Source organism: Artemia franciscana, chromosome 20 (assembly GCF_032884065.1).
Source record: "Artemia franciscana chromosome 20, ASM3288406v1, whole genome shotgun sequence".
In the NCBI taxonomy this organism is placed as follows: domain Eukaryota; kingdom Metazoa; phylum Arthropoda; class Branchiopoda; order Anostraca; family Artemiidae; genus Artemia; species Artemia franciscana.
This window is the reverse complement of record NC_088882.1, coordinates 26300383-26318018: the sequence shown is the minus strand read 5'-3', so window position 1 is coordinate 26318018 and position 17636 is coordinate 26300383. Positions and strand designations below refer to the sequence as shown.

The following is a 17636-nucleotide window of genomic DNA, read 5'->3' as shown; positions in this document are numbered from 1 at the left end:
AAAAAAAAAAAAAAAAAAAAAAAAAAAAAAAAAAAAAACACAGTCAAGAACAAAATATTAAGTTTTTCTGACTGTTTAGAAATAGACTTGATTTACGAAGACCTTTGCACTTTGGTTCTCTTTATCTGCAAGTGCTAGAGTTTCTCAATATATTAATTCGAAAAGACAAGTGGATGTTCTTAGATTTCTATCTATTTCCTTCTTAAGGGAAGGTGAGCCTAATTAAAAATATTTCCATCTAGACTTGTTTCGAATAGATTGTCAAAAGTAAACTGAATAAATTGTCTTTAGTTGTTCTTTTATTAAAGAAATCGCTGTTTCTTTGTGTTTTAGAAGTGACAGGATTAGTATATTTATGACATTCATTGTACCGGTTCTTCTGGGGGAAAGCTATTACAATTTTCGACATGAGTAATTTTTTTCGTGGGGGGACTTTCTGGGGGGGGGGAGAAGGTCTCCAAGAAAGTTGAAAAATAATCAGAAATCAAACAAAAACATATTTTTTTACTGAAAGTAAGGATTAATATTAAAACTTAAAACGACCAGAAATTATTTCGTATATGAGGGGGGATTCCCGCTCCTCAATCCCTTGCTCTGTACGCAGTTTGTTTTAATTATGTATAGAGGACTCCTGAAATAAAGGGAGTTCTCCAAGAAGTTGAAAAATAATCAGAAATTAAATAAAGACATGTCTTCTTACTGAAAGTAAGGATCAATACTAAAACTTAAAACGACCAGAAGTTATTTCGTCTATGAAGGGGATTCCCCCTCTTCAATCCCTTGCTCTGTACGCAGTTTTTTCAGTTCTATATAAAGGACTCCTGAAATAAAAGGACCTTTTCATTGGAATAATAAGCTTTATTAAAGCACCAAAAACTAAAGCGTAATGACTGAGGGATTGAGGAGGTTTAGCCCCACTCATTGTAAATAATGATTGAATTGCATACTTTGCATACTCTCTGGAGGACGGGGGGGGGGCTGGTCGTAACATCTCCGAATGCATACATACTGGGCATTTCGACTATTCTGAAAAAAGGTTATGTCAGCATTTTGATCAAGGGACTTGGGCTTGTTAATATTAAATTACTTTTATTACCCCCTCGACATGCCCTGAAATTTTCAACTTAAATACCTCTACTGTTCCTGAGATATAGCTGATAAGCTCTTTGGGCAACCAGCATGCATATAGTGTCTATTAATTTAGTTTAACATCACCTGAAAGTCATCTTAATGCTCTTAGCCTTCTTGGAGACCCGGGACAGTGTTATGAATGAGGGAATGAGGAGGGGGAGCCCCACTCATTGTAAGCAATGAGCAAATTACATACTTTACATACTGTCTCAAGGGCGGGGAAGGGGGTAATAACATCGGCGAAGGCATACATATTGGGCATTTTGACTATTCTAAAAAATAGGTCATCTCAACTTTTTGATCAAGGGGGGGGGGGGCTTGTTAACAGTAAATTACTTTTAACATGCCCTCAAAATGCCCTGAAATTTTCAGCTTAAATACTTTTGCTGTTACTGAGGTATGGCTGATAAGCTCTTTGAATAACCAGCATGCAGAGAGTGTCTATTGCTTCTGTTGAACATCTCCTAAAGTCATCTTTTTAGCTGCTTTGGAGACCAGGGATCAAATATTCTCCCTTCCCAATAACGAACCCTGTATACAAACAATTGGTAACTTGCATAACCTATAGCCCTTGCCCTAGGATTGGCAGAGGACTTTGTCAAGTTTTGTGGTGTATTTATTTGGCCTTTTGACTATTTTAAGCGAAATGACCATCTCAAAATTGTTATAAGATTTCTCGGGGAGGCCAGTTAAAAAGAGTTTTGGAGGGAGCTGCCTGCCTTCCAATAACTTTTGACTGCTAAAAAGGGCATTAGAACTTTCAAATTCAAATCGAATGCATCCCCTCTGAGGTTTATACCACACACCTTCCATATGCAGTGTCTCTTGTTGAAACTAGTGGTGCTAATATCTTGACCTGAAGCTTCAATAGTATCAAAGCCTTCTTGGCCAAGGTTGTCAGATTCTTGAGTAGTTACACTTAAGTCATATGCCTCAGTTTTTAAGGTAAGGAGGTTAATATCTGGTAGATTAGCTGTTACACCGGTAAAGTAAGTATTCTGGTCTATTGCTTCTTCCTTTTAGTTTCATATTCTTCCTAGTTTCAAATGCAGTGTATTTCATGAATAAATAATGCATTGAAGTTGAAGCACAGTGGTTGAATGTTCTGCTTGGTATTAAGAGGTCCAGGGAGATATCCCCGCCGTAGCATTGAAGGATGTTTATCTTTTTTATCCATTAAAGCCTTATGGCAGCGTTGCCTCTCACAATTAAATGTTGAAATAAAATTTCGATTTTAAGCTAAGTTATGCCGTAGTTTTAAGCCATACTATTTTAATTACGGATGTAAACTGGCTTAAGGCTGTAAGTTTCAACCCATTAAAAAAAAATGTTGGCCTTTTCGACCTCATGAGTCCTCTCCCAATCTTCCAGGACCACTGGATCGATGCGATAGCCCCTGGAAAAAAGACAATAAATAATCACGCATCCGTGATCTTTTTCGTGATAATAAATCCAGAATTCCACGTTTTTATGCTGAATCTGATGGTGTGATTTCCATCAAGAAAGCTTGACTTTCTGGGTTATTTCCCCCACTTTTTCGGAAATAACGCGAGTTCTGTCAGAGTCGCAGATTTTGATGGGTAGCAATAAACTAACGATCTGTTAGAGCAAATATACTTCAAACAGTTTCACTTTTATAACTGTACAATTGAAAAAAAAAATTACTAGCACACCCAAGAGCTAACGACATTATTAGTTTAAACAACAAATCTAATATCGTTAGTGTGATATTCAGTAAATTTTCATACAAACTTTTTTTCACTTTATTACATTTGTTTCGAATGCATAAAAAAATCTGTTTATAAATCTTTCTTTATTCGCCATTTCAAATATAGCTTCAATAAACTAAACAGATTGCTACGAAAATTACAGATGTCCGTGTTAATAGTTTAGTTTAGGCATCAATTCTCTATGTGTTCGAATTAACGAAATCGGAAAGAAAACTTATGACGAAAAATATTACCTTTTAAAATAGTAAATTAAATTGAAAGAATATCTCGTTAATGACGATATTTATAGGTATAATCAAATCTCTATTGTATAAGTAATTTCAACTGTTTATTCTAAGGCCTTTGTGATTCAGGGGTCTTTCTTAAAGAATTGGGACAAAATTTTAGCTTTAGTGTAAAGAGTGAGGCATTGACGAGGGGGTGAAACCCCTCATATACGTAATTAAAACATACGAATATAGAAGTTCGTTACGTAAGCTAATTCGTAAGTTACGTATATTTTTACTAAGAAAAACGTTCGTAAAAAATTAAAAGTTCTAGTTGCCTTTTTAAATAACCCAAAAATTGGAGGGTAACTAGACCTACTCCCGCGCTCCTTTTTTCTCAAAATCGTCCGATCAAAACTATGAGAGTCATCAGGCCAAAAAAATAATAAAGTAATATGCAAATTTGTTTAAATTATTCATATGCAGAGAGCCAAAATCAAAACATACATCAATTCAAAAACGTTCAGAATTTAAATAAAAACAAGAGCTAAGAGCTCATATGGCACTTGTGACGAGGCGAGAAGAGCTAAGAGCCAAGAGATCATATGGTATGAGCTCTAACAAAATTCTATGAATCAATACATTGATTTAAAAAGGAAAATAAGAGGCTTAATGCCGGTCAAGATTTAAAATAAGAGCTCTGAGTCACAAAGTCCTTCTAAATATCAAAATTCATTAAGATCCGATCACCCACTCGTAAGTTATAAATACCTAATTTTTTCTAATTTTTCCTCTCCCTTCTGCCCCCCAGATGGTCGAATCTGGGAAAACGACTTTATCAAGTCAAATTGTGCAGCTCCCTGACACACCTACAAATTTTCATCGCCCTAGCACGTCCAGAAGAACTGAACTCGCCAAATCACTTAACCCCTCCCCCCAACTCCCCCAAAGAGAGCGAATCCAGTACGATTCTGTCAATCACGTATCAAGGTCATTTGTTTATTCTATCCACCAAGCTTCATCCCGATTCCTCCACTCCAAGTGTTTTTCCAAGATTTCCCCCTCCAACTCCCCCCAATGTCAAAAGATCTGGTCGGGATTTGAAATAAGAGCTCTGAGACATGAATTCCTTCTAAAAATCAAATTTCATCACGATCCGATCATCTATTCGTAAGATATAAATACCCCAATTTTCATGTCTTCCAAGAATTCCGGTTTCCCCCTCCAACTCCCCCGAATGTCACAGGATCTGGACGGAATTTGAAATTAGAACTTTAAAGCACAAGATCCTTCTAAATATCAAATTTCATTAAGATCTGGTCACCCTTTCGTAAGTTACAAATACCTCAATTTTCACAATTTCCCCCCCCCCAATTCCACCAAAGAGAGCAGATCCGGTCCGGTTATGTCAGTCACGTATCTTAGACAGGTTTCTATTCTTCCCATCCAGTTTCATCCTGATCTCACCGCTTTAAGTATTTTCTAAGATTTCCGGTCCCACCAACTGCCCCCCCCCCCAATTACGCTTGATCCGGTTGAGATTTAAAATAAGATATCTGAGTTACGAGGTCCTTCTAAATATGAAGTTTCATGAAGATCCGATCACTCCTTCGTAAGTTAAAAATACGTAATTTTTTCTTATATTTCAGAATTAACCCCCCCCCCCCCCCCCCCAATTGATCGGATCACCCGCTCATAAGTTAAAAATACTTCATTTTTTCTATTTTTTGCGAATTAATCGGCCCTCCACTCTCCCCCCAGATGGTCAAATCGGGAAAACGACTATTTCTAATTTGATCTGGTCCGGTCCCTGATACGCTTGCCAAATTTCATCGTCCTAGCTTACCTGGAAGTGCCTAAAGTAGCAAAACCGGGACCGACAGACAGACAGACAGACCGACAGAATTGGCGATTGCTATATGTCACTTGGTTAATACCAAGTGCCATAAAAACAAGGTTTTTTCTAAAACTGAAAGTAAGGAGCGACACTATAAGTTAAAACGAACAAGAATTACTCCGTATATGAAAGGGCCTGTTCCTTTCACAACGCCCCGCTCTTTACGCTAATTTTTTTTTACTGTTTTAAAAAGTAGAGTTGAGAGAAAGAGTCAACCTTTAACGTAAAGAGCGGGGCGTTGAGGAAGGAACAGCCACTTTCATACACGGAGTAATTTCTGTTCGTTTTAAGTTTTAATGTTACTCCTTACTTTCAGATAAAAAAACTTGTTTTTTTTATTTAATAGGAAAAAAGAACACATCAGAGGATCATGCAAAAAAGATATTTTCTTTGTTGTTCAAGCTAGAGGGTTGTAAGTTTACCGTTGACGATTATCGACAATGGCGATTCCAATGGCGTACTTTTATTTTGATCCAATGCCATTTTTAAGGGGCTTCAGTCTATTTTTCAAAATTCCCTTTAATTTATTTTCAAAATAGTATTTTGAAACTGCTGCAACCATAATAACCATAAAAGTAAAATATAGTGTAAAATGTAGGATCTGTCGTATCTGTATTTACAATAGTCTATGCTTGTAACTTTGATTTAGGTAAATTTTTCGTTGTTCATATTACAGACATACAAATAAAGTGAATGTACCGCTCGATGCCTTTTCTTAAGCTTTTTACGAATATAATATCCCTTCTACTGCAAATTTAAATTTTTCCCCTTTTTGAGCTAACCTAACCTTTGGATTGGAACCTCGTGGGATATTCATCTACACCTTCTTTCATGTTTCTTCTACACCATTCTTCTTCCGTATTTTAATTGAACATTCGGCGTCAAGGAAAAAGAAAACGGCATAATGTAGAAACAAACGGAAAAAGAAACAAACGGAAAATGTAGAATTTGATTATCCAATTTAATCGTGGAAAATCAGTGCTTGTGGCATATATTACATTAAAAAAATGGATTTGAAACAGCAAGTTTGAGACCAATGTTTTAAGCCTTTTTTATACCCAAAAACTAGAAATATTTTATTCATTTTCAAGAGCTCAAAAATTGCTTAAATTTAAGCTTGCAATAGAAGCGATTATTATATTCATAAAGAGTGTAGAAATAGGCATCGAGTGGTATGTTCACTTTATTCGTAAGTCAATAATATGAACAACGAAAAATTTACCTTGATTTAGGATTATTATTTCTTTGTCTCCTGAAGCTACTAATTCTATTTTTTTGGTAATTTTCCTTCTTGTTTGACTTTAATCAGTAATATGTTTTCTACTTTCACAATCTGCTTCCCCGTTTGTTTATTCTTCTTCGTTAAATATTAAAGTGTCGTAAACTTCCATTATCTTTTACCGGCAATTATGATCTCCCTCAGCCTTTTTTTTTATCTTGGGACATTTTCGTAATTGAATATTAGGTGTCTTTGTTTGCTTTCTTGATTAAATTTGACTTGGGCCTTTTGTTTCTCACCTATTTCAGATTTTTATTAGACTCGTCATTTGGTGATGAGGGAAAAGCTGGGACTGTTGTCACATCTCCTTGACTCTGCGGAAGGGCAGGCTTGGTCATTTTTTCCTCTTTTGTATTCTTTAACAACAATCAGCAAATAAAACTGTATTAATATAATGTAAAACAAATTTAACCGAACGTGGTTTCAAAAAGACTCCCTAACCACAGAGAAACACAATCAAGCAGTACTGCTAATACTGCTACAATGATTACTACAGTAATCATTTCATTTTTTTTTTTGGGGGGGGGGGGAGAAGAGGCTGACACGCTTTAAGCACGAATGTGCCCGATGAAAGCAAAATGAAGTTTACACATATCTTTTGTATTGCTAAATTTATTTATTATTTTCTAGTATGCAGCTTTGTTGTTCACAAACGATGTCACGAGTACGTATCATTTACCTGTCCTGGAGTAGACAAAGGCGTTGATTCAGATGTAAGTATAATTATATTTTTGCACGCTTTTAGGACAATGTCTTGAACTTTTTCTGCAAATGGGGGGCTAGTGGGAGCTTTTATACCTACTTTGGAAATAGTTGAATTAATTTTATCGGACTTTTTTGTTAAAATTTGTGCAGATAGCAGATCGATCTTTTTAACTCAGCATGTGAATGCTCGGTTTTAGACTTAAAATTTATTTTTGTATTTGTAACTTGAAATATATTTCTGTTGAAAAAAATCTTAATACAAAAAGGAGAAAGTGCCCATCGCTCTCGAATAATTCTTTTTTAAGATGAATTTATCTGATTTTTCCATCGGTGTAAAACGTGAAAACATGCCTTTTAAAGGTTCGAAAAGAGTAGAATATTGAATTTAACCCCGCCCCTTCCAATTTAAATACATCCCTGAAGATTTGACTGTGAACCGATAACGTCTTAATTTTTAATAATAATTAATGCAAAAAAAAACTTTTTTCGCTAAAGAAGTTATGCAAATAAAAATGAAGATTCAAGATGAGTATTAAACCAAAGATGAGTAGAAATAAAGTCAAACAGTTTTCAAGCGGAAGACTATTGTAAATTCCTATCAATAAATAGATGAAATCCAAAACGAATAGAAATCACAGTGAATAACCGATACAATCTCAAAACGAGCAGAAACTAAGAGGAGTTGGGTGGACGTCTCCCGTGCCTTCTGGAGATCAGAATAGAATTTGCACTTTCCTGAAAACATTTATTATTTCGAGTTGTGTGTTTTATTTCTCATAATGTCAAAGAAAAATCACCATCATAACCAAGATTACTGGAAAAAAAAAATAAATCAATGTATATTGACACTTTAATATATAAAGAGAAAACATTTAAGATAGGTTTTATTTTCAGTAAAATGCAAATCATGGCCCTCAATAGTGTTCCTCAACAGTGTCAATTAGTGTCGCCCTCAACACTCCCTGTAGGTTCCATATTAACACCATTAGCCTTGGTAATAGTAGTACTAATAGTAGTAGCAGTAGCACTACTACTCCTATGTTTGTTCAACATACCCATTAACATGCCTTGACAGTTTCAACCTAAATGCTTCAGCTACATGCCTACGAATGTTCAAGCAAACCCAGAGATTTCAGTACGTAAGGTTTGTTGGGCCCAGCAGTGGTTTGCACTTCTGAAAATCCATCTTCTGTCCCCTTGGCCCAAGATACTTGCCCGTGAGCTTCAAATAGATCCGAGCACAAATAAACAAGGTCGAAGAAGGGAAGTACGCCGCTGAAGATCATATCCCTCATGTCCCACTAACTAAAGTTACTTATCTCGTAAATTTCCTTGCCGATTAACCATAAATTGCCTAGTTTTAAACAGGGTGCAGCATGCCCACCATTCTGCTAAAATGACCGCCTTTAGGAGTGGAGAGAGGGAGAGAGAGAGGGCTAGGAGACCAAGAGCCCAAATCTTGCCTCTGTTGAAAATCCTTGCATGATTCCGCTTCAGGTAAGATCAAACATGCAAATCTTTCTGCTAAAAAGTAGGCATAGAGACTACAGGAGGGAGGGAACGGCCTTTGTTGCCTGTGTGCCTTAGATCATATAAATTATAAACCCTTTCTTGATTTAAGCTAGTTGTAATATATCTATCTTTCTGTTAAAATGGTTGAGACAAGAGGGAATGACCAGAGAGAAGGATTTATTTACAAAACATATAACAAATAAAAAATTACTGCTACCTTCCCTAAACAGCAAAGCTTGTCCAAGGGGGAGGTAGAGAAAAACATTTCCTTTAAAAAATAAAAACAACATTTGGCCACCTAAACCACATATCATCATAGGCAGCGCAATAGCACTGCCAAAGTAAAGAGTGACGTGGTCACAATGCATTATTTTATATTTTAATAGCTTTTGGGGTGGCGCTTCGCGCCACCCCAACACCTAGTTGGTGGGGCGCTTCGCGCCCCCCCAAGCCCCCCCCCGCGCGCGTAAGTCGTTACGCGCCATATTAGTTACGCGCCATTGTAGTTGTGTCCCTGTGTCCCACCTGTGAATATAGATAGATTTATATATGTGTTTCAAACTACGTAAAAATTGCGAATATACAACATTTTTGGCTTTCCCACTACTGGGAGCTTTCCGTTTCCAATTGCCAGCAATTGATCTGAAAATGTTTGACCAGAGTCATCGTTTTGCAATCGGACACGCATATTTGTAGTTAATTTTAATATTTTTACGTGTGCCCATAAATTAGAATTTTTCAGGCAAGCATTCATTTCGTCTGCAGGAGTTAAACTACGTAAAAATTGCGAATATACAACATTCTTGGCTTTCCCATTGTCTGTGCATATACAAAGCCGTATATACTAATAATGACGTCATATGCAAACGCTCTTTTTACAAACAAACAAACATGCATACTTAACCGCTTCATTTGGTTCCAAAACTGTGTCGATTGACTTGTAAAGGACTGCCTGGTCTCGAATCTTGGTCAAAACAATATTGTTGATTTCGTGGACGTCTATATTTTTGGGTGCGAGAATCGCTCTTTCACTTAGCCATTTATTATTTTTATAATTTTTTAGAATATTCGGAAATACTTTTTCAATCAATTCATTTTTGGACGTCACTAAATTACAGAAATCAGCAGGTAGTTGTATACGTCCTGAAATTGAGTCTATCGTATCATAAATGTCTTTTTGTTCCGACGTTAACTTGGAAATGTTATTTTGTACATACGACAATAGATCACTCGTACTGTAACTTTGTTCACGATCCAATTCTACACATGTCGAAACAGCAGCGATACGGTTAGATGAAGGCATTCCCAAATCCTGAAGAGGTTTGTTTGCCATACGTACGCACAAATCTTCTATAATAACTAAAGTGTAGTTATAAATTTCTGATGTAAAATCAAAAGTCATATCTGACGTCTCTAACTGTTTTCGATGGAGTATATCTACGGACATTTTTGACTTATATTTTCCCCATAACTCTGTAGGAGCTGATGGAGAGCAAGTTGTTAAAATGATGCCAAACAATGCACGAATTTCACTTGGGGTTGACGTTTCGCACGCGTCATTGATGCAGTTATCCCAGTGTTGGTCATTCTCCAATAAATTCAGAGCTTGGCATGCACTACGGTAAGTGTCATGTATAGTACCGTTTACAGTTCTCAAATACTCAAAGGATGTCGGACCGGGTACATTCACCAAAAGCAGGCGTAGAAAGAAGCATTCATGTTGATTGGGGTGACCGGTGTAGAGTCTTCCTATCGTGGTATCTTTGAAGATGGTAGGTTGGCCGTCGACTGACTTACCCTGTTTTCGACGTTCAAATACTTTATTTTTAGTATTCCACGTGTAATACGAAGGCACTTCAGTATACAGCAGTTTTTTTGCAAAAGAATCATTTTTGCAAAGCGAAAAAAAAGCTGTTAATTTTGTATCCGGTGGATTCAGGGCTCTTTGTTGCACGTTGGTTTCCGAGAAATAAACACGTTGACCATTCTGTAAATGTACCGCTAAGTGAACAACAGCTGGACTACGTTCATGTATCGGAAATGAAAGAATTCGCCAAACAGCTTCATTACTGCTTATGTATCTTCCAGCCTGATATTGTACGATTTCGTCGAAATCTTTGATTTTGGGCTGCAAGCCAAAAACTGCCATGTCACTGCCTTTGTTGACGTATTTACATATGTATTTGATTGCCTTTACGGAGTTACAGTATTCAACGTTTATGTGTGCATTAAATGTTTTTGATAATAATGGGGAATATGGAACAACCCACTGGTTATCTACTTCGATGGTGGTACCGTTGCCATTGTAGGTTCTTCAGTCATTTTACAATTAGAAATTTCCCTTTCAACGGTCTTCTTACAATTAAAAATTTGTCTTTGAACGATATTCTTAAATACCTGTGTCCTGGTCGTCATTTATATTCCCTGTGTCCCGGTCGTCATTTGTGTCCCGGTATCCCAGTCTGTAATTTCTCTTTGAGTGTCCCGGTCGTTATTTATATTCCCTCTGTCCCGGTCGTCATTTGTGTCCCGGTCTGTAATTTCTCTTTGAGTGTTTTTCTTTTTAGTATTTTTTAGTTTTTTACATTTTTTCTTTTTTCAGTTTTCTTTTTCTTCTTTATTTTTCAGCTTCACTATGAAATACATATCGCCGAACCTTTGTTTTTTTAACTAAAATCTGGTAGGCATTGATGACCTTATCCAAGTCAAAATCCCAAACCCAATCATCATCGCTATCATTTTCAGTTTTGATATGTTTTGACTCTCGCTGTCCAGGTGGATCTTCATCTAACTGCGCGGTTATGCGTTCTTTAGCCTCAAGCCTGTTTCCTTGCTGTTCTTTTGATTCCTCGGCACGCTTTCTTTTCTGACTTTCTCTATCAGCAGCAAGTTTTTTGGCATAGACTCTTTGAGCATCTTCATCGGCTTTTGCCATGGTAAGTTCATCAGTCATTGTAAACTTAAACATTAATAGATTTCTACGTGAACATATGTCTTAAATATCTTGAATGACGTCACCGTCAAAGCAAAATGACGACAACTAATTTCATGACGTCAGTGGACACAGAAACATGACGTCACCTGATCCACAGACAGACAGACAACTTATTTTTATATATATAGATTTTATTTAGTTTAGTTTTTTTTTTACTTTGGCTCTTCATATAGAAGAGTTGTAGAAACATCGAAAGGAGCTCATTCGATGGAAAATTCGAAGGGCTAATGTTTTTAATTGTCGAAAGTGATTGGAGGGCAACCAGCCCCCTCCCCACGCCCATCATTTCACCAAATTCATCCAATCAAAATTTTAAGATAGCTAGTTTGTTCAATGTAGTTCCAAGGTCCAGAAATAATGTCCTTGAGGATGAAAAACTCTTTCCCCTCAAACCCCTCTGGGCAAGGGTTGTAAGTTATGCCTATAAATAAGGTCTTTATAGGAAGGGTGGTCGTATAAACTTTGGAGGGTCTCATTGGATTGGTAATCATAATTTCTAGTGCCATTATTGAGAGTAAAAGTGATCGAAGGGTAACTACCTCCCCCCGACCCCTAAGTCGTATTTTCCTTAAATGCATCCGATAGAAATTCAAGATAGCAATTTTTTCAAAAATAGACCAAAGATCTCATAAAAAGGCCTTTAGGGTTGACACAACCCCCCTGATTCTGGGGGTAAGGGTCGTAAGTTATGGTCTGGGGACGTATAAGGTTTTTATGGAACCGGTAGTTTAGTGGAATTTAGAGGGGGCTCCTTTGATTGAGCCTCCTCTTTAGAGGAGTGCAGCTACCCTCCCTCTCATACGTCGTATTTTCTCGACATGCATCTGATAGACAGCCATTTGTTCAAAAATAGTCTAAATATCTCATAACAAGGCCTTTAGGGTTGACACAACCCCCTAGATTCTGGGGGTAAGGATTGTAAGTTATGCCCTGGAGGCGTATAAGGTTTTGATGGAACAGGTGGTTGAGTGAAATTTAGAGGGGGCTCATTTGATTGAGCCTCCTCTTTAGAGGAGTGCAGCTACCCTCCCACTCATACGTCGTATTTTCTTGACATGCATCTGATAGACAGCCATTTGTTCAAAAATAGTCCAAAGATCAGAAAACAAGCCTTTGGGGTTGAAACAACTCCCCTGAAAACATAACCCCCCAAGCAAAGAACGATGTGGGCACAATGTATTATTTATTTAATTTTTTTTCTTAGATCAGGAAATTTCGTATAGAAGGGGCTTTCGTAGAAAATTTGAAAGGGGCTCATTCGATTAGAAATTGGAGGTTCTAGTGTTCTTTATAATAGTCAAAAGTGATTGGATGTCAACAGCCCCCCCTCACTCCCTTCATTTAACCTAACAAATCCAATCAAATTTTGAGATAGCCATTTTATTCAGCGTAGTTGAAAGGTCCTGAATTTATGGCTTTGGGGATGAACCCCCATAGCCCTCAGAGCAATGGCTGTAAGTTATGCCCCTAGGGTATATAAGTTTTTTTTTATGGAAAGGGTGGTCGTAAAAACTTTGGAGGAGACTTATTGCATTGGAAATCAGAAGCTTTAGTGCTATTTTTAACAGTGAAAGTGATCGGAGAGTAAATACACACACTCCCACCCCACCCCTACGTCATATTTTCCCTAAATGCATCCGATTGAAATTTTGAGATGGTGACCTGTTCAAAATTAATCCAGAGATCACGAGGCCTTTAGGGTTGACACAACCCCCCTAGAATCTGGGGTAAGGGTTGTAAGTTATGCCTCAGGGGCTTATAAGGTTTTATGGAAGGAGTGGTTGAGTGAACTTTTGAAAAAGCTCATCTGATTGGAAATGCATAGTACTAGTAACTTTTCACGCTCAAAAGTGATTGAGGGATACTAGCTCCCCCCCTGACATCCTCTTTTCCCTAAACATATTCGGTCAAAATGGTGAAATGGCCATTTTGTTACCAATAATCCAAAGAGTATATAACAATGTCTTCAGGATGGACAGAACCCCGCATAGCCCAAGAGCAGGAGTTGTAATTTATGCTCCAATGCATATAAGGTTTTTATTGATGTTGGATGATCAAAGAGGCAATATTGGCATGCTACCATTAGTGCTGGAACTACTACCACTGCTACTACCCACATCAGCCTACTCCATTTACAATATTGAGGGGAAATTTGAACGAAATCAAAAGCCGTTATGTGCATGCACATTGTCCAAAGAGCGTATTTCAAAAATTGATTTGAGTACTAAATTGGAACTTTCAAAGAATGCTTAAAGGGGAAGATCATCTGATCAAAAGGCAATATAGGTAAACTGCTGATAATAGCACTATCACTGCTACATTTACTGCTACTACTACTACTTCATCTGCTACTTCTATTGCAATTACTTGAGCTGAATTTGAACTCATTGAGCTGAAAATTTCAAGAAGTACATGAGCATGCAAGTAATCGAAAAGACATATCAGCCATGTCGTAGCAATGACTAATTGTATTAAGTTGAAACTCCTAGGACTTGATGAGACTAGGATGTTCTACTGACCAAGGGGCAATACGTTACTACTACTGCTGCTACTAGTACTACCGCTGTGACTATACTACTTCTAGTAATACCAATACTACTACTGTGACTACTATTACGATTATGACTAATGCTATGAAGGTGATATTTTCAAGGAATTTTGAGAAAGGAAGGTAAGCTGAATCACAACACGCCGTCTGTATGCAGGTTTTCAACAGAGTATAATGCCAATATAAGGGAACAAGGCTTGTTGGGGGGGGGGGGAGGGGGATTTTGAACTAATCAAAAGAAAATATTTGCATCCTAATCTTCCGTTTCTTCTCATACTACTACTACCGCTACTATTATTACTACGTCTACTACACCCACTACCACTAAAGCTAAGGCTACTAATATTAACTTTACTGCCATTACTGCTAGTGCTGCTATTAAAATTAAGGGTATGAAGGCTAAGAATGTGGGATATATTGAAATCTTATGCTACTGAATCAAAACACACTATGTCCACATATGTAGTCAAGAGGATATATCAGAAATGCTTTAGGAAAAGTTGATGATATTAAGTTGAAACTTTCAGTGTGTATTGAAGGGAATTTTTAAGAAACCAAAGGTGCTATGTACATACTGCAACTAATGCTACTATGAAAGCTAAGAGCATTAGGGGGAAGTTTTGAAGGAATATTTAGGTGGATGTTGAACTAAATAAAAAATAACTATGACCATGTTGATTTTCAGAAGGGTGACAAAGCAATATCTCCAGAGCGGTTTACATTATTAAGTTAGACCTTTAAGGGTAAGTTCTGGCTTTTTTTTTTACTACCCAGAAGGCATTATGTGTATTAATGCTATCATTTCAGTTATTGTAACTAATGACGCTAAGGGTGTTAAGATGAAACTTTTAGGGGGACATTCAGTTAAATGAAAAAACTATATGCATTCAGGTTTTCAAAAGGGCATATAAGTGATATTATAGACAGCGCCACTCTATAATAGCTAGAAATGTCATTGAAACTTTTAAAGAAGCTAATTCGATTCAAAATTAAAAGCTCTAGCGCCTTTTTTAACAGTAAAAAGATATTTCAGGGCAAAGAGCCCTTCTCCTAAACCCATTCATTTTCCAAACACATCCAGTCAAAATTCTGAGACAGTCATTTTGTTCAGCTTAGTAGAACGGTCCAACAACAAGGATTCTAGGGATATCGTGTATGTCAGTACTCCACAATTATGCAATTTGCCCATTATGCTTTAAAACTAAATCAAAAGGCATTGTGGATATGGTTGCCAATATTGTTGCTGGGGTTACTATTATTACTACTTCTGCTCTTACAATTTATATAGATCAAAGGAGTTCAAGTGTATCCAGGTTTTCAAAAAGCATAGATAGAATTTTTTGCGTTGGATATTAAGTTTTATTTTTCAGGTCAACTTGAGGAGGGATAAAATTAAATTAAAAATTACCATTTGTATCAGGACTAATTATAATAAAATTGTTGAATAAGTTTCTCCAACACACAAATAAGGATAAGTAAGGATTGATTTAAAGGGGATTAAAACTTCTCTGGTTGATGTAAAGGGGGATGATTTAGATAACTTGGGATGGAGGAGGAGCGTGCGAAGCTGTTTTTGCCTTAGGTGGTTTGCTGCAGTGAGTAGTAGTAGTGAGTGAGTAGTGAGTAGTAGTATTGAGTAGCAGTGTTAGCAGTAGTAGTAGCAGTAGCAGTAGTAATAGTAGGGTAAAGGGTTTGGTTAAAATAGTGAAAGAATTTTAAGGGAAAATAAAGATAAAGTGATAAAGATAAAGACAGACGGATAAAGATAAAAATAAAATAAAATATAACCTCAAGGTAAAGATTAAGGTCTAATGAAGATTCAAGATAAATCTATGAATCAAGATAAAGTTATAAAGATAAAGATAGGAGGTAAATGAAAGGAAGATAAGGAGTAAAAAATTAAGAAATGGAAGGAGAAAGAAAGGTAATATGAGAAACAGATATTCTGATGGAGATACAGATGAAGAGAGAAACTATATAAAATTGATGCCCTGACAATAGTTTGACATTTATTTAGAAAAACTGACCCTGCACACAGATCGTACCAGATATTTAACAACTAAGTTTTTGCTTAATAGGTTTCCAGGACGAATCTCCAACGAAAAACTATGAAGTATTTGTTTCAGTTTTTTTTTCTGAACTTATTGATGGATTCTTGTCCAGTTCTAAATATGGCTTCTTTTTGGATTGGATGTCCATGACGGACCTGTAATGCAATTAATAACCTTTGGAGGAGAAGCCCTTTCAAATATCGTTATTGGCAATCCTATTAGGATCTTTAAGCATAAATATACGGCCCTTTTCACGTTACTCCGTCTTCCGGATTTGTTACCAGGCGAAAAAAAGTGAAGCCAATGAGTTCATAGTTAGTTTGCTAATTACCTTTTCCTTGGTAATTTTAAAACCCGGCCACCTTGAATCGTAGATTAAGTTAAACGAAGTCAGCGAGGCCACCAAGATCGGTCTAGTGCTAATTTGAGCCAAATCAGAATTTTCATCGAATTTTCTGAGAGGCTGAAAAATTTTATGGAACATTCTATTTTTAAGTTATATAAGTTTATTATACAAGTTTCACACTGTTTATATGTAAGTTTGATAATCGGAAGAGGGGCCATGTTTAATCCCGAGTTTCCAAAAAGGCTAAATTTGTCATGGTAAAACTTTTAGAAAATGCTGAAGAGAATGTCAAATAAAGTCAAAACACTCGTCAGAAGGTCGCAGTAGCAATATCTAAGGACGACTTGAAATTTACAAGGCATGTTGAGGTGAATTTTGAAGAAGGATCGGTAGGACATCAGCCCCCTTCCCCCTCTTGCCCTTTCAATTTCCCCCCTTTATACTGATTAAAACGTTGAAAAGCCATTTTATTGAAATAGTCAAAAGGTCTAACGATTATGCCTCGAGGGATACCATTCCCCCCAGAGCCCCTGGGGTTAGGCATGAAAATTAAGTATTTTTTCCATTTTTTACATACAGGATTTATCTCTGGGAAAGGAGGGAGTGTTTGATCCTCTGTGTCAGAAAAGTATGGATATTGGGGTGAAATTCTGGGGAATGTTGAGCTAAATCTAAAGAAACCACGTGCACCCAGGTTTTTAAAAATGCGTGTCTGCAATATCTTATATAGGAATGGGTAAGGGTATTGACTTGAAACTCTTAGGGCCACTACTACTGCAACTATTACTGTGACTGCAATTGCAACTACTTTTAGTCGCGACTTCTTTTGCGACTATTTTTTTATACAACAAAATTTACTATAATCTTGAGTTTGACTATTGACCCCATCCCTAACTGTAAAAGTCTAGAGCCTTATTTAGAGCTTTAAAAGGCTCTTTTGCTTTACTGAAATCGAACTATATTCTACGTATTTTATTTATATTTACAACATTGAAAACTGAAAATCTACAAGGAATTAATATCACTATTTATTAAAACATCACTATTCTCTTTAGTTCTTTCCAGTCATCTTGATTATTATGGTGATTTTTTATTTTTGCTTGTCGGTGTTTTGACTTTTATAGGCTTTAGACTTTTACGGTTAGGGAAGGGGACATTAGCCAAACTCCTCTCTGTAGTAATTTTTGTTGGTTTTAAGTTTGACTTGAATATTCAATATAATTTTTACTCTTTTTA

General features: G+C 36.6%; 1 protein-coding gene across 8 annotated transcripts in view; it reads left to right on the top strand.

Moving 5' to 3' along the window:
• The window catches only part of LOC136039963 (protein kinase C, brain isozyme-like), a 231924-nt gene that overhangs the window by 39616 nt on the left and 174672 nt on the right, over nt 1–17636 (top strand). For all 8 annotated transcript variants that reach the window (XR_010620599.1, XM_065723995.1, XM_065723994.1 and 5 more), the window contains exon 3: nt 6874–6956. Coding sequence is in view for 7 of the 8 variants with exons in the window: in XM_065723995.1 (XP_065580067.1) it covers nt 6874–6956 (83 nt within the window). In the remaining variant the exon portion in view is untranslated. The remainder of the gene's footprint in view (nt 1–6873; nt 6957–17636) is intronic.